This window comes from Eurypyga helias, unplaced genomic scaffold (assembly GCF_000690775.1).
Source record: "Eurypyga helias isolate BGI_N326 unplaced genomic scaffold, ASM69077v1 scaffold8718, whole genome shotgun sequence".
Lineage (NCBI taxonomy): Eukaryota > Metazoa > Chordata > Aves > Eurypygiformes > Eurypygidae > Eurypyga > Eurypyga helias.
The window spans coordinates 1-25,100 of NW_010265086.1; the positions used below are offsets into that span (position 1 = coordinate 1).

Genomic DNA, 25,100 nt, shown 5'->3' on the forward strand with positions numbered 1-25,100 from the left:
CTGTTATGTTAATTATTTATTTATGTTTAGGCTAGCCTTTATTGTCCCTAAACGCTCTAATGTAATTTCAATAACCTTTGAATTCCCATTCCCTCATACACTCCCTAAGTCAGATTTACCCAAATGTGACTCAAAACGGCTGTGATTATACCAAGCTTTACCACGAAAGATGCCGAAAGGGGGAGATCCTGCCGTGGGGCAGCCCAACCTCTCCTTCACCTCCCTCGCGCCACTCTTTCTCCGCCAACGCTGCCCCATCTCGGAAGTCCCACACCCCGTCGGGTACGGGCGCTCTCTCCGCAGTCCGTCAGCGCAAACGCGCGATGAACGGCGTCGCCCCAGCCCCGTGGGCTCGGTCCTGCTCTGGAATGCAGCACATCCCCTCTGAGCTCGGGAGCGTGACAGCCGCAGATCCTGCAGTGCAAAAACCCAGCGGCTTTCACCTCAGCTTTGTGCAGAAGGGGGATCCTTCTCCCTGTACGTTTTATAGATATTAAGGAATATTGACAATCCATCCCAATGGTGATGTTTATCGTACCTCAAAGAGCCATCACGGCTACGCGTTCGTGCGTGGGTAGTGTAACGCTCAATGCTGTTTTTCAGTGCCTTTCAAGCTGCAGGAAGGAGAGGTGCGCATCATTTCCTTAGAACAATGCCAGTCATACTTCGACATGAAAACCATCACCAGCAGGATGCTGTGTGCTGGCTACGAGTCCGGCACCGTCGACTCCTGCATGGTAGGTCTCGCTCGGAGGGGACGCTGCGGCCAGACTCGCTTTTACAAATCAAAGGGTGTGATGTTTGTTAGGTACAGCATACGTCGCCTGCTGTGGGATTTAAAACGGATGTTTACATTATTTTAACCCAAATTTTATTGTTATTATTGGTGTAATCAGCTTCAGTGTACAGCAACGAAATGCTGCTCGAAGACCCTAAGGTTTAGCTGTATTAGTTAACTATTAGACTCAATTTTTAAAAATCTGAGCCTTTTACAGGTCACTTTTTGTACAAACATAACAGGGAGTAAATTCTGGCAGCGCTGTGTGCTGCTACACAGTCCCGCAGAGCAGCCAGTTTTTCCAGCTGAGTTACTGATGAAAGGCCAGTGGCTGTGGGAAGGGGGTCGTGGCCGTAACCGCGTGCAGCCCCTCCAGACCGTCCGTTCTTTCCCGTTGCAGGGTGACAGCGGAGGACCCCTTGTGTGCGAGCAACCGGCGGGGCGCTGGACTTTGTTTGGTTTAACGTCTTGGGGCTCTGTCTGCTTTTCCAAGGTTTTGGGACCTGGAGTTTACAGCAACGTGTCGCATTTCATTGAGTGGATCGAAAGACAAATATACATCCACACCTTTCTGCTAAACTAACTCCAGATGGTGAGAGCTGTGCTGACAGACAAAAGGAGAAAAGGAATCAGCACTTTGACACTGAAGATTTTGCAGTCCAGAAACTCTGTGAAAAGGAGTTTCAAGCTCTCTCTATTCTTGCTGTGGAGCTATGGAATATGCAGTGTATGTTAACGGTAAACTCTCTGCTGGCGAATATACTTTGGGGTAGAATTAATAATCCTTCTGACTTTTCTTTTAGCTGTCTTGTGGTGCTATTCCAAACACAGCAAAAGGCTTAGAAGAAAAGACTCTGCCACTTTCTGCCTTTCAGCTATTTGAACTAAGCAGTAGCACAGACTAGGAAACCCTTTTTTAGCTAACCTATTTTAATTCTATTCAGTTAGGAGCACACGCGTTTTCACTCACTCCTCGTCACGAGGAGCGACCTCGGTGTGTTCAGACGGCACCCACAGGACGGGTATTCCCAGGGCAGCGCCAGGCACGGCCACACCACAGGCCGGGGGAGAGATCGAGCGGTTTGTCTGTCCCTGCCGCGCGGGGCACGTCGGAGTGTGTGCACAGGTACCCGGGGTGCGTAGCCGTGGGCTGGTGGCACGTTCACACGTGCCTGAGACCAAAAATTAGCTGTTCAGAATCATCCAATCACTGACTGGTTTGGGTTGGAAGGGATCTTAAAGATCATCCAGTTCCAACCCCCCTGCCATGGGCAGGGACACCTTCCACTAGGCCAGGTTGCTCAAAGCCTCATCCAGCCTGGCCTTGGACACTTCCAGGGATGGAGCATCCATAACTTCTCTGGTCAGACTCCTTGGGCATCTCAACCACTTAATTTCCTGAAGCTTTCAATGTCTTCGTGTGCCCAGGAAGAAGTCTTGGCAGTGCTACGCCGATCAGCACATTTACCAACCCTATGCCCCACTAGCGCTTTTCCCCACTTTTATCCTGTGTTCAGCCCACCCAGCACGCATCGAACACCTCCAGCCCTCTAAAAACATTCCGGGGTTGGCACTGCCACCGCAGCGGCTTCTCCCCTGGAATCAGCCGCTTTGAACATCTGGCGAGATACGGGAAGCGCAGATCCCAAGTGCAAACGGCGCGGTGCGAGCAGTCTCCCACGTACTGGGACACCGGGTGGTTTTGGATAGGTCTCTCCTAGCCTCTTGCAGTTTCATTTTGTTTAGCAGGATTGAACAATGAGGAGGAAGAAATCTGAACGATGGAAGGCTTGGATTCCAGCTTCCAAGGAGCATTAGGATTACGTTAAGCAAAGTCCAGCAGCTTCATCAGCAAAGGGCCCGGCTCAAGTGTGGGGTAGCCAGGTGGCAGAGTGCTCCATGCAGTCACTAAGAGCCCGGAGTCCAGGAGAGCCTGGTTGGAAAAGCAGCGTAACGGAGCTCAGTCCCTCGTCCTGGTGCTAGAGGGGAGGTGTCTTATGGCAGCTGGAAGCACATCCCGCGCAGCCCACAGCTTCAGGGGGGCCGGGGTGGGAAGAGTGAGGAACCCGAGGGTTATGGGCTGAATTTCACCTGGGAGCACTGCGGTTAAACCGCCACCACTGCCGCACGTGGGAACAGCATCTCGGGGGCTCCCGGTCACGCTACAACCAACCTACATAGATCTGTCGTGCTCAGAAAGAAAACCCCTCTAGGCTTTGCTAGGTTTGGGGTGTTTTTGTTTAATACAGAGGATTTCCTTTTCACTATGACCTATAAATGCTCTTTTTCCCCCCGCTCTAAACGAGAGAAAGCAGATTGCAGGTTATTGGTGCCCTTGCCTGAGAAGCTGGAGCTCTCAGTCCCCCAACTGAGCTTTTCTCTGGGGTTGGGGGTCTCTGTAGGGCAGTTCCAAGTCCCGGAGCCAGGTGCTGAGTCCCCTGAGCAGGCAGCCCCAGGGCTGTCAGAGCCAGCCCATCCTGGAATCCGGGCAGGTTTCAGCCAGCTCCGTTTTCCAGAAGGAAAACCGAAGAGGTGTGTTGTGAAATGAACAGCCCGGCCCGACATCTCTCCCCACCGAATGAAGTGGAGCAGCTTTGGATTTCATAAAGCACTGGAATGCCCATGGTCATTTTACGTAGATATCAACGCTACCAGCTGGTAATGTGTAATTACACCTTTTAATTAACCGGGTTTGGCCTGCCACCGGTGTCCAAGCAGTCCCTCCCCAGGAATGAGAGTCCTGCTTAAACACGTGGCCCAGCCGCCTCCTGTATGGGATCACTCAGGAGAAGTTGCAGGCTGAGCCCATCCCAGATGGCTTTAGGAGGGAGCAGTCGGGTCTCTTCCTTCCCCACAACTCTGTCTGACACAACATTCCATGTAAAGAGGAAATTTGTAATTTTATAAATGTATTTTTATACCGCTTTTTTTATGTGCGCACGTGAAACAGGCCAACGTCCTCCTCCTCCCGCTGTAGGAGCCTCTCCCTGCGCGCTGACAGCGCGGCCGAGACCGCCGTTCTGCTCTTCCTCTTCCACCCGTAGCCCCGCGGTAAGGTCACAGCTGCCGGTCTCTCCGGCCGTAGCCCCACGCGGAAGCAAAGCCGCACAGTCGAGCGGGCGTGTTTCTTCCCAGCTGTACTAATAAAAACTTGCAATCATTTTCCAAGTAACTTCTCTGTTGAAAACGTGTTTTTATCTTTGGAGAGACTCAGCGACACCACGGAGGTGTGAACTCCACCAGCTTTAGCGATAATGCCTAAAAATAGCCTTAAAAAAGGGATTTCTGTGCCCTTACCTGGCTGTTTAAGCAGCCCTGTCAGCGCTATGACACTGGGGGGGTTCGGGCACTACCCCCACTGCACAACCTTTAGTTCCTCCTGCACGTATGCTTCCAGTTCAGGGTATCGCCATGCATGCCGCTGCCAGCAGCTACCCCGGACTGAAAACTCCGAAAAACGAACGCGGCGATCCCATTCCTCCCAACACACGGTGTTCTGTGGCTTTCCTCAGGAATGCAACCAGTTTGACCTAAGCATCTCCTTTTAACCGGCAGCGTTTCAGCGACACCTTCACACGCTGAAATCAAAACAATAAGCACAAAGAAACTTCAAACGGCTCCAATTTGCCGTTTCCCTGCAGCCGACAGTTACGGTATCCAGGACCGGCAGCGGAGCCGGGATTGGCGGGAGCGGCGGGTGCTCCGCTGATGCTCGGCCCCGCGCTGCAGCCAGCGGGGGCTGGGGGAACAGCACGGCTTGGGCGAAACGTCAGCCCCGCGCTGCAGCCAGTGGGAGCTGGGGGAACAGCACGGCTTGGGCGAAACGTCCAGCTCAAACTGCGCCCCAGGTGCGGACCGAGCTCACCCTGCACGAAGCTCGCTCAGTCGCGGCTGCGGCTGGCTGCCACCTGCAAGTCTTTGGCACGGGGCTGGGTGCTACGGAGAAAACAATTTAAAAAAAGTCTGGGTTTTTTTCCTGTAAATCAAACATCGCGCATCAAAAAGTGAGTTAAAGCGGCTGCAGGTGTGGCTACAAAGCTTAGGGGAGCCGAAGGTGGTTGTTTTGGTTTGTATCACACTGACAGAAGCGTAAACGCGGCGCCTTCCTTCACGGCATCTGGAAGGCACCTGTGAGATGATCTTCAAAAAGCTTGTTTCCCCAGCGGCAAAACCAGGTCTCGCCGTGGCGGAGCGCAGCAGCAAGCAGGGGTCCTGCCACCTGCCCGGCCGAAAACATAAAGGGAACATTCAACCGCCAAGAAGCGAAGGGCGAGCGATTCGCTGGTGCCCTTCGTTTGGCACCGCTTTAGATACGGCCCATTAGCACCCTCGAGCTTTCATGAAGGGCTCACTACCCTCGTCCCCCCCTTAGTAAGCGACGGCCGGAGATCCAGCAGACAGCCCGTAGCTATTTCTGCGGCTTGGCCACACAAAAGGCAGCAACAGTCGGGGTTTCACGCAACGGGTAACTGTCGCTGGGACTGATTGCCAAAGTCCTCCAGGAGAACGCAACCCGCAGCGCACGAGTTGAAGCAACGCACCAAGAGAAAAATAAATAAAACACGTGTGCGCGCGTGTCACCGTGTACCGCTTCGGGGGGTACGGAAGCGCTTGTGATCTCAGCGCAGAGGAACGTTTAAGAGAACCTAAAATTTCAAGGCAACCCGCAGGGGCCTGGCGCTCCTGAGAGCCAGATGAAACCATCCTTCATCCGACTGAAGAGCCCACCCCGAAAGCCTGACGGCGCTGAGCGCAGCCGGGTGACCAGGCTTCTAAAAAGCCGCGTAATAGCAGTGTCAGGTGTCCCGGAGGCCTCACGCAGCTGGGCCCAGGTCTAACAGGTGACGGCCACTCCTGTTGCTTCGGGGAGTTATCCTGCTGCCACGGCTTTACAGGCACAGAGGATTTGGAAAGATCTTCCTCTGGACACTTTGTACAGTACCCAGGGGAACTCCCGAGACGAAATGATCCGCATCCCGCCAAACGTGCTGCTAGGTTCCGCTCCTGCGGCAGCACCAACAGGAGGGCACGTCGCAGCCCAGTGTTGTCCCCCAGACTCCTTTTTACCGTGCCAGGATGGGGAGAGCTGAGCCCTGCTCTCCCCCAGGCCCCGGCAAGTTCCAGAGCTCCCCCGTGAGAGCTCCGCATACCTCACTGACAGGCACAGACCTGCAGAACCACAGGACAGAACGGCCACACGTGAAGAGAGGCCGCAGGTTTAAGGCGCGGAAGAACCATTCAGGTGAGACAACAGAAACAAAACCACCAGACCTCGAGGGTGGGAAAGCCTGGCCCGATTCCCTCTTCACAACAGGGGAATGTCTGCTGGGAGTGACGAGGGTAGAGTCGGGCCTGCCCTGGGCTGTCCCAGCAAGGCTGTTCCTGGGCGACTGCAGCCCTGCTCGGCCTGCTGGCTCTTTTCCCTCTTGGACACCTCGCAGATCCTGCGGCTTGGAGAGAAAGCTGAGCTGTTTCACTAGGACACCTGGAGCCTGCTCCCAGCAAGGTGCTGCCCCCGCAGCAAGAAGGATGCTGTTTTTCTTCTACAGGCTAATAAAAAGGGTATTTTTCTCCTCACTAACACCAGGGATGGAGTCAGCGCTGATTCCATTCTACTTTTCGAAACCAGACCCGTTTTAAACTCTCGGTAACACGTGGTGACCCGCACCGGAATGAACTTAGCGTGCCCTCGGTGTCTGCCGCGCGCAGCAGCAGCTGGCTGGGACCTCACAGCGTTTGTTTACATTCTTCCAGCGATCTTAAAAGATGTGGAATATGTAATGTTGATCATTGACATGGAAAGCTCATGGTTCAATTCAAATGCGGAGCCCTTGCCCCAAACACAGTGCCTACAAAGAAACACACAAATCTTGGCAATCTGAAAGCAGAGACTTGTAGAAAGAAAGAGGACAAAAAAAAATGGGCTCAATACTAATAATTCATTAGCAGCTACAGTTTGAGGAAACTGTTTATTTCACCAGGTGCTAGTGGCTACAAACCATTTCCTAAGTTCCTCCATAAATCGGCCATGTAACTTTTTGGGGAGGGAATTAAAAAGGAGGCACAACTGTGGGCAGCCTGGAACCCAGAAGTAGCCACGTTCACCTCAGCCAGCTTTTGTGCAGCAGGAACCTGGCAGAGGCATAACATCTCCAAGACAGAGGAGCAACAGAGCTAAAACTTGGGACATGCAGTGGGTTATACTTTGAGCAGCCCCCAGAGATACTTAAGGTGTTTATTATAGAAGTCTGGAGGGATGTAAAAGTACCTGGGAGTGAAGGGGAGTGATGCCGCCAGCTGGAAGTTGCTGTTTGTAAGGAAAGACAGACCAGAAGTTGGCCTGGAGCCGCCCACTGCCACTGGCAGGCAGTTCCGCAGCGCAGGCGTGGGGCAGAGTTCAGAGAAAAGCCAGGCAGCCAACATCCGAGTCGGGCGAGGGATGTCCCTCGCAGTCCAGTGGTGGATCACGTGGGACGGCACACAGAGACAAAAGGGAGGGATGTGGCAGGAGGATGAGCTATCAGGGAGAACAAATGGCTGCACTAGGATTTGCTCTTCCTGTGGAAGAGGAAGGTGAGGGAGACGCGTGACACGTGTCTCATCTGGGCTGCTCTTCTGATGGTTAAAATGTGTCTGGCCAGGGCTGAGATGGCCCATGCCACATCCCAGCCCTTCTGCTTACTTCAGCAAAGGGTGAATCCCAGGGAACGCGAGGATTTTAGTGCAAGGGAGCAGGTTGGCTGACCTGAGCTGCATCGTGCAAATCCACAGTCCTTAACACTACAAGGTATTACGCAACGTTGCATACAAGAAATTAGCACTATGCAAAGTCTGCGGTGCAAAAAAAATAAAAATTAAAAAAACCCCAGCCACTTAGATCTCCAACATCTTAATAAATTACTGAAAAGCTCTGTAAACAAAAAAGCTTTTAAGGAAATGTGTGCCTCATGTACCTTGGCTGAAGAAAACAAAACCACAGTGTAGCATAAACCAGCAGATACTACTCTTGGGTTTTGAACAGTCAGCATTCCAACCCTGTAAGATACATTACAGCATCTTCTTCACACCAACGGGAACTCCAACCTGCTTTGTGTGCCAGAGAAACAGCACTGCTGCCCTCCTGAGAGGCACACGCAGAGGCTGGCACATGAGTTACCACCGCCAAGCGCGTCTGCATCAGTTTCCTTTGGCGAATGCAGACACGGGGTCTTTTCAGAGTTCAAGGCGTTTGTAGTCCCAGACTCATCCCAAATCTCTGGTAAGAAGGAGGTGTCCTCTACTAACCCACTGCCTCAGCAGGCCTGAGGTGTTTTAGGTGTTGGCAAAACACTTTCCTCCTCTGATATGGCACCTGTGGCTGAGCTGGAAGACCCAGAAGCAGCCTGGAACTCCACTCTACCGTTTACGATGCCGTCATCTGTCCACCTCTTAATTGCTTCCCTCTGCTCCTCAGGGGTCAGTCTGTCAAGGTGCTTGGCTCTCAACACCGGAGATGGAAAGAGCGTTCCTTGGAGAACTCGCAGCAAGTACCTACAAAATAAACACCATTTCAAATAAGCTGTTTAGAAGCAGACTCAAAACTGTTCCCAGCAACACTAAAGGAAACTGAACACCATTTGAGTAACTCTGAGGCTGCAGCAGCTTCTGCAACAGTTTGTGCAGGTGCTGCTTTGTGAACATGAACTGTAAGGCAACTGCACCAGGACATGTCTGGAAACAGGCATTTTCAAAGACAGACACTGATCTCAGGTGACTACATTTTTCTGTCCTACGCGTGGAAGAAAAGGCTCTACTGTCACCACCTGAAGCTGAGCTGAGAGCAGGGACTGGGAGGGAAGAGCAGGGACGGGGAGGGAAGAGCAGGGATTGGGAGGGAAGAGCAGACACGGGGAGGGAAGAGCAGGGACGGGGAGGGAAGAGCAGACACGTTTCTTGCATGGTTTGTCCTGCTGCTGAACTGAAGCGTGAACCAAAGCTGTCAGACATGGTCTCCGGTCACAGAAGCACAGTACTTCTACATGCAGTACATGTTCAACTTCGGCCACTAATTTAATTGATCTGTATATAAATTATATACTCTGTGGTTACAGAGGTTACTGTTTTTTCCCCTCAAAGACAGTACTTAATATAATATGAATAACTTAATATAAAACACAAAAACCGCTTTTTATTTACTGGGAGATTTATAGCATCGCTGACTCAAAGGAAACTCATTCTGTTAACGGCGGCAGCGTGCAATGAGAAGAGAGAAACGCACCTGGGTAGCAGGGCAACACACGTAGTCAGGAGGCAAACGAAGTAAAACACCGGGTCTGTCATGTGCTTTTCCATGATCCAGTAAGGATTTGATGGTGGGTTGTGGGTTTTGCAGGTTGCCCCAAAAGCCAGAGCGAAGATGAAGTACAACAGGATGCTGCCAACTGTAACAACTGTATGTATCCAAGTCTGCAATTCAGAAAAAGAAAGAAATCACAGACTGGTTTGGGTTGGAAGGGACCTTAAAGGTCATCTAGCTCCAACCCCTCTGCCATGGGCAGGGACACCTTCCACTAGACCAGGTTGCTCAAAGCCACATCCAGCCTGGCCTTGAACACTTCCAGGGATGCCTCAGGTGACCTCACCCACCAGCAGCAGAGACAGCCGTCTCAAGCAAACTGGAGACGAGATCCTCCCGTGACACCACCCTTCCACACCTTGCCTGAGACATCGATAAACTGTTCTGCATCGGTGTTTTCTGTAATTTCATAACTGAACGGCTATAATAGTTACTATGGAAACAACACTGCCACGGGTCTGACAGCTTGCTGACATTCAAAAATCCCAACTAAAACCCATTTAAGTAATGTTTTCCTATTCAGAGCGTAGATACACTCACGCTGCTCATATATTCTCAATAAAGACATTTTTATGCTGCCATGCTCCCGAAAGAACAATGAAACGACTTCATCCCAATTTGAAATTTCATCCATTATGAAACAATCCTAAAAAATATTTTTCAAAAAAATGACAGAGAAAAAATAAAACCCACTAATCCGTATCCTTCTACTGTAAATATTATTGCATGTTCTTTAAAATTACGCAAAACAGCCAAGTATTACCCTTGTAAAGGCTGTGAATTTCTCCAAGCCAATGTAGATGCTTTAGCTTGTGCAGACCTAATTAAAAATAGTGTATCGCTTCTCTAGGCCTGGCACCAAGATGTCTCTCTGAAGTGTTTACCCCGGACACAGGGCAGATCATCAGTTCCAAGCATTCAGAATCAACAGTTCACATTGTTGTCTCTGAGATGCAAGCTTTGGGAACTGAGGCAGGCTCAGGAGATCACTGGTTGGTTTTGCCATGTGCAAAACTAAAGTAATGAGGCAAGAGAAGAGAAGGGTCCGGGGAGACCTTATAGCACCTTCCAGTACCTGAAGGGGCTACAAGGAAGCTGGGGGGGACTTTTTCCAAGGGCCTGTAGTGACAGGACAAGGGGTAATGGGTTTAAATTGAAAGTGGGGAGGTTTAGATGGGATATCAGGAAGAAGTTCTTCCCGGAGAGGGTGGTGAGGCACTGGAACAGGTTGCCCAGAGATGTTGTGGATGCCCCATCCCTGGAAGTGTCCAAGGCCAGGCTGGATGAGGCTTTGAGCAACCTGGTCTAGTGGAAGGTGTCCCTGCCCATGGCAGGGGGGTTGGAACTAGATGGTCTTTAAGGTCCCTTCCATTCTATGATTCACTCTTCACAAATAATTCTGTGGCCAAATTTTGTTAATTCTAGCCATATGTGTAATTCTGCTGGCTCCAATGACAGGTGCAGCAGGAGAGCTCACAGGGTCACATAAACAAAATACTTAGTTTTGGCTCCTTTATACTTACTCAGTTTTGTATACGAAACTCTTCCTTCCGTTTACTCTTCATGAAAGCTGTATGCACATGCCCTGTGAGGAATATACTCCTTTGGAAACAAAATACTCACCACAGACTTGCACTCAATGAGAAGGTGAAACAGTATGACGAAGAGCGCTGCTGTGTTTATGGGGTTCCCAAAAGAAAAAATGTCTATGTCTGAGCCGCAGTAAGTCTGTAAAAGAAGACGGGGTCAGTGTAATATATTCTTTACGCATAGTTCAAACACGCCAAGTGGTGTGAACAGTTTCAATACAGTAGGTGTTTGCATGCACAGAGTTCAACTCAGTTCCAGTGATGAGTCTGTTCGTACACATTTACCTATGACGAAGGAAAAATGAAACACCTCATTTTATTCTCTAATGTGAATGTGGGTTTAGTTTGCCAAAATATATAAATGTATTTCGTATCCAGCACTTACAAAGTAAGGCACGAAAAAGCAAATGAGACTTTGGTAGAAAGCATCCAGCAAAGTTATCCAGAAAGTTGAAGGCAAGTAAGCCTGTAAGAAAAAAAAGAGAATGTCATTGAAACAAATTTAACAAATTGCTGCATCCTTAATTAGCATTAATGTAGATGTGTGGAAAGATTATCTGCAGAAGTAATTCCAGTTAGTTTCTCAATGAAGAGGCACCTTTGCTGTTATGATAATAATAAAGAGCCCACACAAGTAGCTAACTTCTACACGAGCCGGCCGTGTGCGCTGGCAGCCAAGAAAGCCAACCATATCCTGGGCTGTATCCAGAGAAGTGTGGCCAGCAGGTCGAGGGAGGGGATTCTGCCCCTCTGCTCTGCTCTGGTGAGACCCCACCTGGAGTGCTGCGTCCAGCTGTGGAGCCCTCAACATCAGAAGGATATAGACCGGTTGGAGCGAGTCCAGAAGAGGCTCAGGGGAATGGAACACCTCTGCTATGGGGACAGGCTGAGAGAGTTGGGCTTGTTCAGCCTGGAGAAGAGAAGGCTCCGGGAGACCTTATTGCAGCCTTCCAGTACCTGAAGGGGCTACAAGGAAGCTGGGGGGGACTTCTACCAGGGCCTGTAGTGACAGGACAAGGGGTAACGGGTTTAAATTGAAAGTGGGGAGGTTTAGATTGGGTATCAGGAAGAAGTTCTTCCCAGAGAGGGTGGTGAGGCACTGGAACAGGTTGCCCAGAGAAGCTGTGGATGCCCCATCCCTGGAAGTGTTCAAGGCCAGGCTGGATGAGGCTTGGAGCAACCTGGTCTAGTGGAAGGTGTCCCTGCCCATGGCAGGGGAGTTGGAACTGGATGGTCTTTAAGGTCCCTTCCAACCCAAACCATTCTATGATTCTACGATTCTATAACTCCAACCCCAGAGCAAGGCAATGCTGTGCTAGACAAAAGGGGAAAAGTCTGGCAAAAGTTAAGGAAAAAAAAAAGAGGAGGAAAGAGAAAAACTGTTGTGTAATGCAGTAATTCTGATTATGTTGCCTCAAAACCTTCATCTCAGCTCAGATCACCATACATATCCTGAAAATCAAAACAAATCAAGGCCAAATTCTCAGGCCTTGTAACATTTACATATTGAAAATTCTGTGTGAGTGACAAAGCACAGACCTGCTCCAGCCAGTCTAGAGAGGATCCGACCAGTACCAAAAGAGTAGTTGGTTTTGGAAAACTACTGTAAACCAAGCAACATAAAACATTTAAGGGCATGTAAAAAGAAATGTGAAAGTCCACAAACAAACAAAACAACTTGTCCCCTCACTGTATATCTTTCTTTCCCTTCTAAACCAGACGTAGGCTTCCGCCAGGTTACACAGATGAGACTGCCCGACTGGTGCACATGTTGTAACTCATTTTTTTTTAAATAGTATTTGTTAATACAGAATGGAATATTTCAGTCAGTAGGGACCTACAATGCTCATCTAGTCCAACTGCCTGACCAATTCAGGACTGAACATGTTAAAGTCTGTTATTAAGGGCATTGTCCAAACGCCTCTAACACTGACAGGCTTGGGGCATCTACCGCCTCTCTAGGAAGGCTGGTCCCGGGACTGAACATGTTAAAGTCTGTTATTAAGGGCATTGTCCAAACGCCTCTAACACTGACAGGCTTGGGGCATCTACCGCCTCTCTAGGAAGCCTGTTCCAGTGTTTGACCACCCCCTCTGTAAAGAAATGCTTCCAATGTCCAGCGTGTTATTGAAAGGCTATGATCATAAAGAAAATGGTGACTCATTTGCTCAATGTTTCCTGTCTCCAGGCTACAAGTATCTGTTCTGTCTCAGGCTCAGTATGTCACTGCCTTCCATTGTTATAATAAAAATATTATTGTTAAATTAAAAAAAAAGTTAAAATGATGCTAGGACTCATGCTAAGCAAAGCAGAAACCAGGAAAAAGCTTACTGATTTATAGAATTTTGATTTAGAAACTACCCCCTGCTGCCTCTGCTTTTCTGTGCTAAATGTTTGACAGAATTCACTTATGGAGCCAATACGATGTACAGTGGTTTCACATGGGAGAAAAGTGTCACTAGCAAATTCCAGAACATATCCATAAGAGGAAAAGAACCCTGAATGACAGAACTTTCTTCAGGATTACTTGAAAGGAATCTGCTCTGGCTCTTATCCACTCCTCATTACTTTGTCACATTTGATAGTGAATCATAGAATCATAGACTGGTTCGGGTTGGAAGGGACCTTAAAGACCATCCAGTTCCACCCCCCCTGCCATGGGCAGGGACACCTTCCACTAGACCAGGTTGCTCCACGCCTCATCCAGCCTGGCCTTGAACACTTCCAGGGATGGGGCATCCACAGCTTCTCTGGGCAACCTGTTCCAGTGCCTCCCCACCCTCTCTGGGAAGAACTTCTTCCTGATACCCAATCTAATCCTCCCCACTTTCAATTTAAACCCGTTACCCCTTGTCCTGTCACTACAGGCCCTTGTAAAAAGCCCCCCCCAGCGTCCTTGTAGCCCCTTCAGGTACCGGAAGGCTGCAATAAGGTCTCCCGGAGCCTTCTCTTCTCCAGGCTGAACAAGCCCAACTCTCTCAGCCTGTCCCCATAGCAGAGGGGCTCCAGCCCTCTGAGCATCTTCGTGGCCCAAGTGAAGACAGTATCTAGTGCCCTTATCATTCAAGGTAAGCCCAGACGCTCTAAAGAAGCCCATTTCGAGGAAGCATGTTGACAGCTGAGGCAGTGAAGGAAGTGAACGTGCTGAGAACAATGTTTATCTAGTACACTGCTTTGTCTCAAGTCATTAACTTCTCTTATCACCCAAATGTCTGATAAGATTGGGTGTACGACTGAAAAGAACCTGAAGAGGCTGAAAAAGAAGCTTTTATTTGTGTACACATTGCACAGGCCTAGATGTTTTTCTAATAGAGAAAGTGGTTTTTAACTTCATGGTTGTCTGATGTGACCCACGAAGGAATAAGACAGAAATGGCTCAGATGCTGACCGTTTCAACTTACTTCAGGCCAAGCATTCTTTAACCTACCACAGATTTCTGGTTCGTCATGTAGAGCTGTGGGAGCTGCATGAGTATCTCCGCAGACACATCTTTGTCCAAGACACCATAAATGATGGGTGGCACCGACGTAAAAAGGAGATTGAAAAGAATCAAGGTCCAGTAGTCAGTCATCGATGTGCCTGAAAACCCACAGAAGAACTGGTACCAGAACAGGAGGTTCACATAGGCCTGCAAAGTCAAAGATGACATGATAAAACATTACCCATGGACAAGTGTTTTAAAAGCCAGGAGGAAAACAGGCAGATCTTGGGTCTGGTGACAGTAATCTGGGGAAAATTAAGTATAAATGCTGTGGAGTTCATGCCAATCCCGCACTTTGAAATTATAGCTGACTACCACACAGCTTTACATATTAAAATTGGACACAACTTGTTTAAACAGTCATGCTGCCACCACATAAGTAATGCCCGTTACCCACTGTTTAATCAAATCAGACAATGGCTTTGAGTGTGAAATTCAATCCAAGGAATAAGAGTCTCTGGTCTCTGCAGACATAAATGGGAAATGGAATTGTCTGACATATGGTTTTTTGTGTCTTTTTGAACCCTTCACAATAGAAACTAAACAAGAATATAAAGCCCCACTAAACCCTTCAGCGCTCTCAGAACACAAACTGTGATTTCCCTGGGATGGGACAGCTACGTACCACGTTCTTGTAGAAGAAGTAAAGCACCATGTTGGTAAGTCTAGTGTAACACCAGTGACCGTGGACAAGCAGCAGCTTCCTGAGGTGTCTAAACTGTGAGATGGCAAAGTCACTTGCCATCACAGCCTGCAATGCACAGGAAGGAAAGGGTATGTTACATCCAAACGGTTAAAGCTGCAGATACTGCCAAGTGAGCAACTTAGCTACCACTGGAAAATCTTATTTTATGAGATTTTTATACACTGTGCTTACGGTCTTAACCTCTCTCAGATCTGATCCCCTCCATACCACATTTTACACTAACACAGCTCAGCCCAGGCAGGATGGGCAGGAACACGTCTGTCTGTATTTCCACCACACAACTGCACAGAAATCACTCAGCTGCCTGTATCCTGGTAGGACAGGAGTGATAGGGAGTTGGGTGACAGGCAGCAAGCTCTGCTGTTTGGAGTCTGAAACTCTGCAGTATTCTGCTTCTGAGGGCTCCTGGAAAGTGCTAAGGCCTGGTTGTGAGCTCAGGCTGCCTTGCCCACACACGGTAATGGACTGTGGAGCCACCAAGCCTCTCCAGGGTAAACTCTGAATGGATTTAAAACGGAATCTGATGTCATCTGCAGCTGTCGCTGCACACTCTACCTGCATGCCTTCTTGGCCCGATATCCCCACACCAGTGTCAGCCACCTGGATCATGCTGACATCATTGGCACCGTCACCTGCAGCGAAAAGGAAAAAGAAAAATCAAAACTAACCTTTCCTATGTGGGATGCAACCCGGAGGTGCTTTGCTGGCTATCACATTGTCATGGAGGTGGCAGGAAAAGACAAATATACAAGAACACCAGAGAGGTCAGAGAAAAACATTTCTATGGTCAAGAGTGCAGCCTATGGAAAGCCCCACAGAAAGCAGGATGAGTGAGCGGAAGGCCAGGCTGAACTGAGCTGTATTCTCCAAATGGGTATTATGGGTATTAGCTGTGCCTTTAGTCAGAATGTAATTGGTATGCTGGAACAGGAGAAACAGGTGTTTTAAATCACAGCCAGTCATCTCCCCTCTCCCTATTTTGGGGGGCTGTGATGGAGAATGACATGGAAAACCCCCTTACTTGCCCCTCTGGGCATGTTACATAAGGCTGTGCAGGACTGCTACTGTTTGTTGCTTTAGATTACCACAAGTAAGTTTATGGAATAAATTCTCTAGTGCAGAAGACTGACATCATCTTAAGCCAGAGATGACTATGATTCAAAGGATTATCTTTCCTTGTAAAATAAATTTTGTGACAGAACTTAACAAAAATACAGGAGAGAAGAAACTGGCTTCTCCTTCTTTTCACAGGAAAGGAGATAATCAGAGGACTCACCTACAGCTAACGTCATTGCCTTTAGCTTGTTTCGCACCAGTCTGACCAGGACACTCTTCTGCAGTGGTGTGGCTCGGCAACAGACTACAGCCCGACATCTTTCTGTGAGTTCCAAGAAAATATTCTGTAGGCTGTCATGAAGGACATGCTCTAAAGTCCTTCCATCAATAACCAGGCCTGCACTGAACCCTGGAGCTTGGGTGGAGGGACTTGCAGAGACATTCCAAAGTTTCTCACTGGGGTTTTTTTTGGCAGAATTATTCTTCTGGATGCCTTCTAAAATTTTGCTCATCACCATGGCACAGGCATCCTAATTAAAGACAAGAGAAAGGCAACTTATTAAATACTGTTTGTGTTCTGGCTCCCTTTTCAATTTATAAAATACATATGGAGAAAAGTGCTGCCCTTGAGTAGCATTTCACTTGAATCCAGAAAGGCTCAGACACGAGGTTGAATAACCCTTTAAAATCACAAAGGATGCAGTCTGTTGTTGATAAAAGGGCCTGTGATTTAACTTTGCCTAAGTAGATCGGCTTGGGTCTTGTACTAGGAGAAGAGAAAAAACCAGAAGCAAATCAGAAAATGTTCACAGACGAGCAGAAAAAAACATCATTAAGGATTCTGTAATATACACACAGCTTTGAGAGAAGACTTCTGCTCTCCACGTTTCTTTCGTCTGGTGTGAAGTACATTTCAATCAGATTATAGGTGAGCTGCAATAAATTACTGGAGAACTGGCCTTGTGGATTATTTTTACCTTGTCAGAATCAAAATACGATGTCCAAAAGATTCTTGATATCAATATATGAAATGCACATGCTATACAGAAGAAAATACATATTCTTAAATGTTCTAATTTTGAAAGGCAAAGGTATCAAATCCTGCCTATTTTTTACTTCAAAGCCCAGTTAGAGGGAAGATGAGAACTTCTGCAAGAGGGGCTCAGTTCTCACTGTTACGTAACACGCTTGTTCACCAGTAGGTAAAAAGGAAGAAAAAAGTGTTAGTGGAAAATCAAACCCCAAGCTTTCCTCAAACCCAACTGGGCTAAAACTACTTCTTTTTTCACTTTATTTTCCCCACAGTTACCACCTGAAACATAATCTTTTATGGCAGATACAAACTGAACTTCTAAAGTAACATATAAGCAGAGAAAAAAATTAAAATGAAAGCTTTAAAGGACTGGAGGAAAAATCCTCCAGTCCTTTAGAGAAGTCTCAGATTTCAGGTCTCTGCTCTGAGGGGAGACGCTTCATACGTTGGCTTTACCAGTTACAGCTTGTGATTTCTGTTTTAAGAAAGCCAGAGCTGATAAAAACTGAGATTTGAGAAACAGCTGGTTGTACGCATCCACAAGAGGACACAACAACCAAGTAGGATTAAATTTGGCACCCAAAGCAGCAGTGTTCTTAGCCATGCTGTATCACACAGCTCAGTTACTGGGTGGTAGGGAGAAGGTGGCTTTTTCTCTGATAAAACTGTTGGCAGAGTAGTTTTCTTGAGCAGTGTGCAATGTACTTTAATGAGACAATTCTTCGTACGTTTATGCAAGACAAGCAGGGCTGAGGGAATATATTACACAAAGCGGCACAAAACTTAATTCAATAGAATTTGCATGACAATAATTCTTACATTGCTAACATGCTGTAGCTCACAGCCATTTGAAATCTCATGTGAAGCACGTCAACTCTCTAACCTACCACAAAGAGAAATTAAGCAGTCTATTCAATTAAAATAATTAATCATCATTAGGAACATATATAAAGAAACAGATGTCACATACACATAAAGGATTTCATGTTTTACCCACAAGGAAGCAAAGCGTCATTTTTCCAGTATTTTCATCTTCCAACAAATGATGCCGGTTTTGGTTGGCTGAGAAAGCAGGGAACATTTTATTTTTTCATATTCTTCAAACAAAATTTGAAGAAAAGTGTAATTTTCCACTCACCCTACTCTGTGATTTGAGAGTGAAGATTCTGTCATCCGGTTCCAGCAGTTTACAAGCGTAGGCAATGTTGACAGCTGTCTCCCTCTTGTCACCTGTCAGCATCCATATTTTTATTCCCGCTTTCCGTAGTGCCTGTATTGTTTCCGGAACACCCTCCTGCAGGCGATCTTCAATGCCAGTGGCACCTTAATGTTGACAAGCAGACGGATTAGTGTTGCTCTATTTCCAAATCCAAAATGCTGCAAGAGTGACAGGACAGGATGGTCCTCTGTGTGCATCCGCAGCCCAAACCAGACATGCTGCTGGGACATACATGGGAATTCCTCCCTTCCTCATCTTTCTGTCCCAGAGCCCAACATGTGAGATTGTTGACACAGGGACCTCCAGCTCTTCACAAGACCCTTTTAAGCCAACTTTTCTCATTCTCATGGTTGTTTCATCCCATAGTAGCTGTGTGACACAGACCTCCAGACTTCTCATGACAAATATATTCCACTATTCCCACTCCCTCCTACTTCAGACTACACCAAACCTTCTGTCGTGTATCACCTTGATCCTTCTTATCTCAAGGCCCACTTCTCTTCCTTATTCTCAATGCTGCTCAGGGCTGAATTCTCTGTACCTCTTGACCCAAGCCCTCACCTTTTCCACCTCAAAATCTCTGCTTCTTATAGTTCTGCACACTGCTGTGAAGACCTGCCATCCATCATCAGGTTTCTCAGCTACTCATCACTCAATTCACAGCACTAAACTCTGTGTTTTGCCATTCCTCCTGCCCACACTTGACATACTGCCCCACAGGGAGGAAACACATGCTCTAGCACACACTCCTTAGTGCTTATAGAAACATTTTCAACAAAAAATACAGACACTTTAACACAGATATTCTCTTTTCTGGTGTGCACAGCAGGCAGACTTGTGTCCCTAAAACCAGCTTACAAAATCTTCTGTTCAGTAGGTAACACAACATCAGCATAAAGCTGAACTATCTCTGAAAAGCTGCAGGGCCAGTGATTTGCTACAGTACAGGACATTTCCAAAGCCTTTTCACAAGACAAATGGTACTAAATCATAACCAGGAGACATGGTTCGGCTTGTGGGATTCTTAGGCTAAGAGTTTCTCAGAAAGAAACTTCAGCCAATTGCAGCTAGGTTCACGCAGAAAGGCAAACAATACACAAATTCAAAGCAAAGTGTTCCCTCCTAGCATGTTTCTAGTGTGGGACTCCAGCCAGCAATTTGTATATAAAGCATTGACTGTCATGTGGGGATGGGTAAGAGGCAAAAGGTCAGACAGATTTCTTATGCTACAAGCAATTTCTTCAGCAAGGAGCTGCCAACAGGCCACAGAGCTCATGGCCCTTGGTCACTGGGAAGATGAAAACCTCCGAGTCCTTGCTGTGCATTTTGATGCAAGTCAACAAAAGAGGCAGAAGGAAGATGCTGGGATCAGGTTCTTTGAGAGACACCACCAGGCATGGAGGGAAGAGAGAAAAATGTTACAGCTTGGGCACTCTATAAATTCAACACTCCCTGGGCTGGTTTTGGCTGACCCAGAGTTAATTTTCTTCATAGTAGCTAGTATGAGACTATCTTCTGGATTCGTGCTGAGAAGAATGTCAGTAACACTGATGTTTTAGTCGTTGCTAAGCAATGTTTACATTAAGCCACGGAGTTTTCAGTTTCTAATACTGTCCCTGTTCTGCCAGCTTCCTCTCTACAAGAATATGGGAGGAGACATAGCCAGGACAGCTGACTCAAACTGACCAAAAGGATATTTCATGCCATAAGGCATCTTGCTCAGTATATAAGCTGAGGGAAGTTGGGTGAGGGGGCATCACTGCTCGGAGATGGGCTATCAGTCATGGGGTGGTCAGCAATTGTTGCACTGTGCATCACTTGTTTTTGTATATTCCTTTATCAGTAATATTATTGTTGTTATTATTTCCTCTCCCTTTGCTGTCCTATTAAACTCTTTGTATCTCAACCCACAAGATCCTTCCCAATTCTCTCTCCTATCCCATCTTGGAGAGGGTGGTGAGCAAGTGCCTGTGTGGTGCTTAGTTGCTGGCTGGGGCTAAACCACAACACCCCTCTTCTCAGGTTCTTAATCACTTTGTAACCCAACAGCAGCCAGTTTCGCTCTGTATGCTGCTGAGATCCACATCTGTGCTCAGTTGAGTACGGTACATTAGGACTGTTCTTTCCAGAAACAGATGTCCATTCAAACAAAAGGCTTGAGACTTTATACACAGCCATATGGATCTCATACCTGCCTACGCAGTGGACTACAAACCACTGCTGTACTCCACGATCCTGGCAATACTGAAATGGTCTCGGATCTCCACAGCAATTAGACTTTGCTGACTCTAGTGCAAAGGGTACCTGTATAACACATCATCCCTTAAAACTACAGCAGTTAGCAGCACTGCTCTGGCTTCTCTCCATAAACTGCAGCCAGTAATCCCAGAATTCCTTTTAGTATCAAGGTTTATGGCATTTGCCCAGAGCACATCTGGCACAAAATGAGGAAAATAACACCTTTCCACACAATAGGATCTGCCTCTCTTCAGCTTCTAGCATGAGCCACCTTTACCATCACAGTCAGATCTTTGCACTGTGTTTTCCAAATGTTATTTGCTGTGCAGTCCCCTAGAGCTACTATCCCAGACTGCCTGCAGTTTACCTTTCACACGTCTACACCAAGTGCTTTTAATTTTGTTTTAGCCTCCCCCTTTCTGCCCAGCTGAATAACGACCAGAGAAATGCTTCTTGCAGAAGCATGTCTGACTTCTTATCTCCGTGTTATTACAGGAGGACACAGCACACACATACCTGCCAGGCCACAAATGCAACAGGAATGGAAAACATGCCCAGAAGTGGGATCCCTGTGAATGTTTGCCCAGGCGTGCCTGTGATGTGCTATTATTTCACATGTTTAGTATGATGACACTTAAAAACTCTAGTGAGCACAAGAAAGGAACCCAATAAAAAAAACCCAACATAGTAAAACTTTACCCTTTAGAAACAACTGAAGAGCATTAGCTCTCTTTTGTGTGTTTTACAACTAGTACAAACTCACCAGCAAGACAAGAACATTCAGGAGTGACACTAAATTCGAAGTCTGCAGAAAGCTATGTTACACAAACGGATGATAGCACAGTAAATTCTAATTATGCACATCATAAGCAGTTTCCCGGGAGTTACAGCATTTTCTACCTACCGAGCAAAGTCAGTTCAGTCTCAAGCCTGATGGCAGATTCAAGCAGCATCTCCTCCCTATTGTCAATACTGGTTTCCGCTAAAAAATGATGATTTAACCACTCGGCATATTCTGTGTCGCTCATCACCTACAGAGGGAGAGAAAACACATGGCATGTATCTATTTTGTGTTTTCAAAGGTGCCTCAAAAGTGTCCTCACAGTTACTTCTGCTGTCCCCATACTGATCCTATAAGTGCAGCCCCCTAGTCAGCAATGCTTACCTCCCCCAACACCTTCATGGATTTAGTCCGATGTTCACAGTGTTAATTACTTTGCCAGGTTTCACCGGCACCCTGCAGGTTCCTGGAGCTGCCTGCCAGATTTCCATTCAGACAGACGGCAGGCTGGCCAACGAGCACTGCATACTCTCCCTACTGCTCTTTCATTGCAGCACTGACACAGCCACAGCATCACTGCACAACTACGTACAGCTCGACAGACTTACAGCTACACAGCCTGTCCTTTCACTTCGCGTAAGGCTTTGTGAAGAGGTTTCTTGCCTGTTTCAACCCCTATGGAATTTTACTTCTGAGCAGGTTTGAATTTAAAACAGAATCTCAAAACGTCATTTAAGTTTTGCATCCAGAGCTTGTAACACTGCAAACTGTGAAATCCAATAAAACAGGCCTGACTTCATTTGTTTTCTGTGTCTGGAATTCCAACCCGGGTGAGTTTGACACAAGGAGACCTACTCAGGACTCCTGAACCAAAATCAAGCTATTTGACAACCCCTGTTTTAGAATTAGGCTATTAAGCTGTCCTAAACCAACAACTATGGCAATCTAATGGAAGTCAGGAATTGATTTGGGTCAACTTAAAATTACTCCTGGAATAATATAAGGATAAACAAAATGTGGCAACTGAAACATCTGCTTAGAAGTGGTGATGTCTGCTCCACTGGTGATACCACTCACGTCAGTCGCAGACTGTAAATATTCTTAAAAACACGTATTAAAAGGAATACCTTCTTAGCAACACAGAGAGTGCGCAGTCCTCTTCTGGCATAGTCATCCAAATGCTTCTGAGTTCTTTCTTTAATCTTCTTTTGTTCAATTTCTGAATTATTAGTACCTACTATCACACAAAAAGCAAAGCAAGTGAATTAAATATGCATTCTTAGGCTAAATTTAGTGGAAAATTTGAAGCTCCAAATATGTTTTAAAATACCAAAATGTGAACAGGTTTTATTTTAACTATGAACGTGTCTTCACGCTTGCACAGTGCACTGTGCCTGTATCTACAGTGAGCACGCAGTGCGCCAGCCTGCACGAGCAGTGAAGGGGAACCCATCTGGTACTGATACATCGTCGGATGCCACTAGTATAACAAAATGTTTTTCTCAAATAAACTGATTTTTTAAACTGAACTGGGCCACAGACACCCAAGCAACTTTACTGCCACCGGTCTAGTGGGAGGGATCTAAAAAGGCAGTTGCAGAAAAGCTTTCTTAAAAATAACCAGTAAGAGGTGGACTATTCGGACAGGCAAGCCTTTACAAATAATTCCTTTAAATCACTTTCCAAACCATTAAAAAAATCTCCCTTGGAACATCTTCTGAACATAAATCTATTTAGGTATTTATTTCTAACTGTCATGGTTTAACCCCAGTCAGCAACTAAGCACCGCACAGACACTCACTAGGAAGACAACTCTTAGCCAACACCAGCACACTAACATGTAAAGATAATACTTTCTTTTTACTGCCTTCAGTTTGCACAGACACTCACTAGGAAGACAATTAACTCTTGGCCAACACCAGCACACTAACATGTACAGATATACTTTCTTTTTACTGCCTTCAGTTAAAAATCAGTGACTGTTTGCTATGGTGTACGAATAAATCAGCTACTGCTTAAACAACACGGTGCATCCCTCCTGTGGCAGATGCAAATAAATGTTTACCCCCAAACCCAGGGCCCAGTAGGAGGCATCACACAACCTTACAGATATTATTAATCACCTAGAAACACAGAAATAGTCAGAAGGCAAGAGAAAAAAACCTCAAAAAGCACTGATAGGTGACATCTGCTATGGATACCTCTCTCCAAAAGGTCAGAAACACTAACACAGGTGAAGGCTAGAAAGTATCTCACTCCAGTAAGCACCTCTCACTGCGTGGCAAAAGCCAACTATGCAAGCAGATGACCTTATTTTATAACTGGAAATACCTCAGTTGGCTCCACAGGGTCTGCTTAGACACCACTAAATCCTTTGAATAACAGCTGCTTCTCAGTTTCCACAGCGGCACTCAGCGCAGCTGTATCTAGGTGACAAGCAGTACTACCTTTCTGGGTCCCCTATAAGGAGCTGTTCAGGGATAACAGTTCTGGGTGGTTACTGGTCCCTTCTGATGTACCAGGCCACCTGTTCAACTCTACTGAAGAATGAGAGGTGAGCAAAGAACGAGAAGTTCCACAGATACCTTCAGACGCAGTTCTCAACAAATCCATCATGACCGAGTCTGCACCTTTGGTGTACACCACCACTTCGTTGGAGACCGGATGCCGAACCACCACTGACATCCTTTTCCGCACTGAATCAAAAGGCAGGATATGCAAAAGCTGAAACGTTAAAGATCCCAGACCTGCAAAGTCCACAGTTACTTGATCCGGAGTCCTAGACTGTAAAATACATCTGTAAGCCCTAGCAGCATGAACCAAGGCAGCTTCATCTGGGCTCTCAGCTTCATAACACAGTTTAGGTAAGGATGCCGCAGCGCTGTTGCATTCACAGCCAGCAGCTACATTCACCACATCTAGTTCTTGAGGCACTTGGGAATTTTCTGGGCTGTCGGTATGGTGAGGCTCAGCTGCCCTTTGGGCGGCTCCATCCCAAGCAGGTGAAGCCATTTTCATTCGGAAAATAGACAGCTTGCTCACAAAACTGTTGGGGCTTTCAGACAACGACTCTTTTACACTTGGAAGTGGGGAGGAACTTTGTCTCCGGACTGACAACCTCTGGAACATCTGCCTGATTTCCTCAAGCGATTTGATAGGCATCCTACCCAGCGAAGAGAATCTCATCTGGAACAGAATAGTTAGAGAAAGCATTTTTGTTAAAATCTTCATATTTGACTACATTAAACAAGGAGGGTTTACAAACTATGTATGGTTCTTAATGAATGTAGTATTTTAACATTTACCATGAGTTTGCTTATATTAAAGACGGCCAGCTCAATTAAACATATAACCATATAGAAGCTGTTTAATGTGCTCGTAAGAGCTTCATTATTCAAACTAAAAGAATTGTACAAATACTTCAGATCTGAAAACTATTTGCATTCCAAGTTTGATTCATGACTCCATATAATACTTCTCTTTAGAAATGTTTCAGTAATGAAACAGTATGACATTATAACTTTTAAATTTGGGGCAAATGGAACTAAACACTTTAATTCTTGTTGTGAATTAGCAAGATGCTTGTGAAGAATAAACCAGCTTCATATCCCTCACACCAACTGCTTACAAGTACTGTTGTTACAGTACCTTATCAATACTTTTTGAGTGTCTGAATTTAAACCAGAATAAAGTTCCCCCTCTCATCAATGTTACAAAATAATTGGCTTACTCTTCCCCAGAAGCGTTAGGCAGCTAATAGGTTACAAACAAGGAACAAGGCATGCAAGGCTGACATTTATTTCTCATAACTGATGAAGAGTTAAGAAGGAGTTATCACCAGGAAGCGTGTTATCCTTTGCCACTGTGCTGGATTCAGCCAGGAA

The 25,100-nt window shown here is 46.6% G+C and overlaps 1 protein-coding gene across 1 annotated transcript; it reads right to left on the minus strand.

The window, feature by feature from the left end:
- Nucleotides 1-7,839: 7,839 nt before the first annotated feature.
- On the minus strand, nucleotides 7,840-24,402 carry LOC104503554 (probable phospholipid-transporting ATPase VD; the record flags this gene model as incomplete). Its single annotated transcript, XM_010156606.1, is given in 12 exon segments — nucleotides 7,840-8,308; nucleotides 9,036-9,223; nucleotides 10,737-10,841; nucleotides 11,088-11,168; nucleotides 14,130-14,330; nucleotides 14,809-14,934; nucleotides 15,445-15,521; nucleotides 16,166-16,475; nucleotides 18,117-18,301; nucleotides 21,340-21,466; nucleotides 22,344-22,450; nucleotides 23,802-24,402. Coding segments are annotated over 12 exon segments (2,577 nt in total), but the record flags the coding sequence as incomplete, so codon positions are not given.
- Nucleotides 24,403-25,100: the final 698 nt, after the last annotated feature.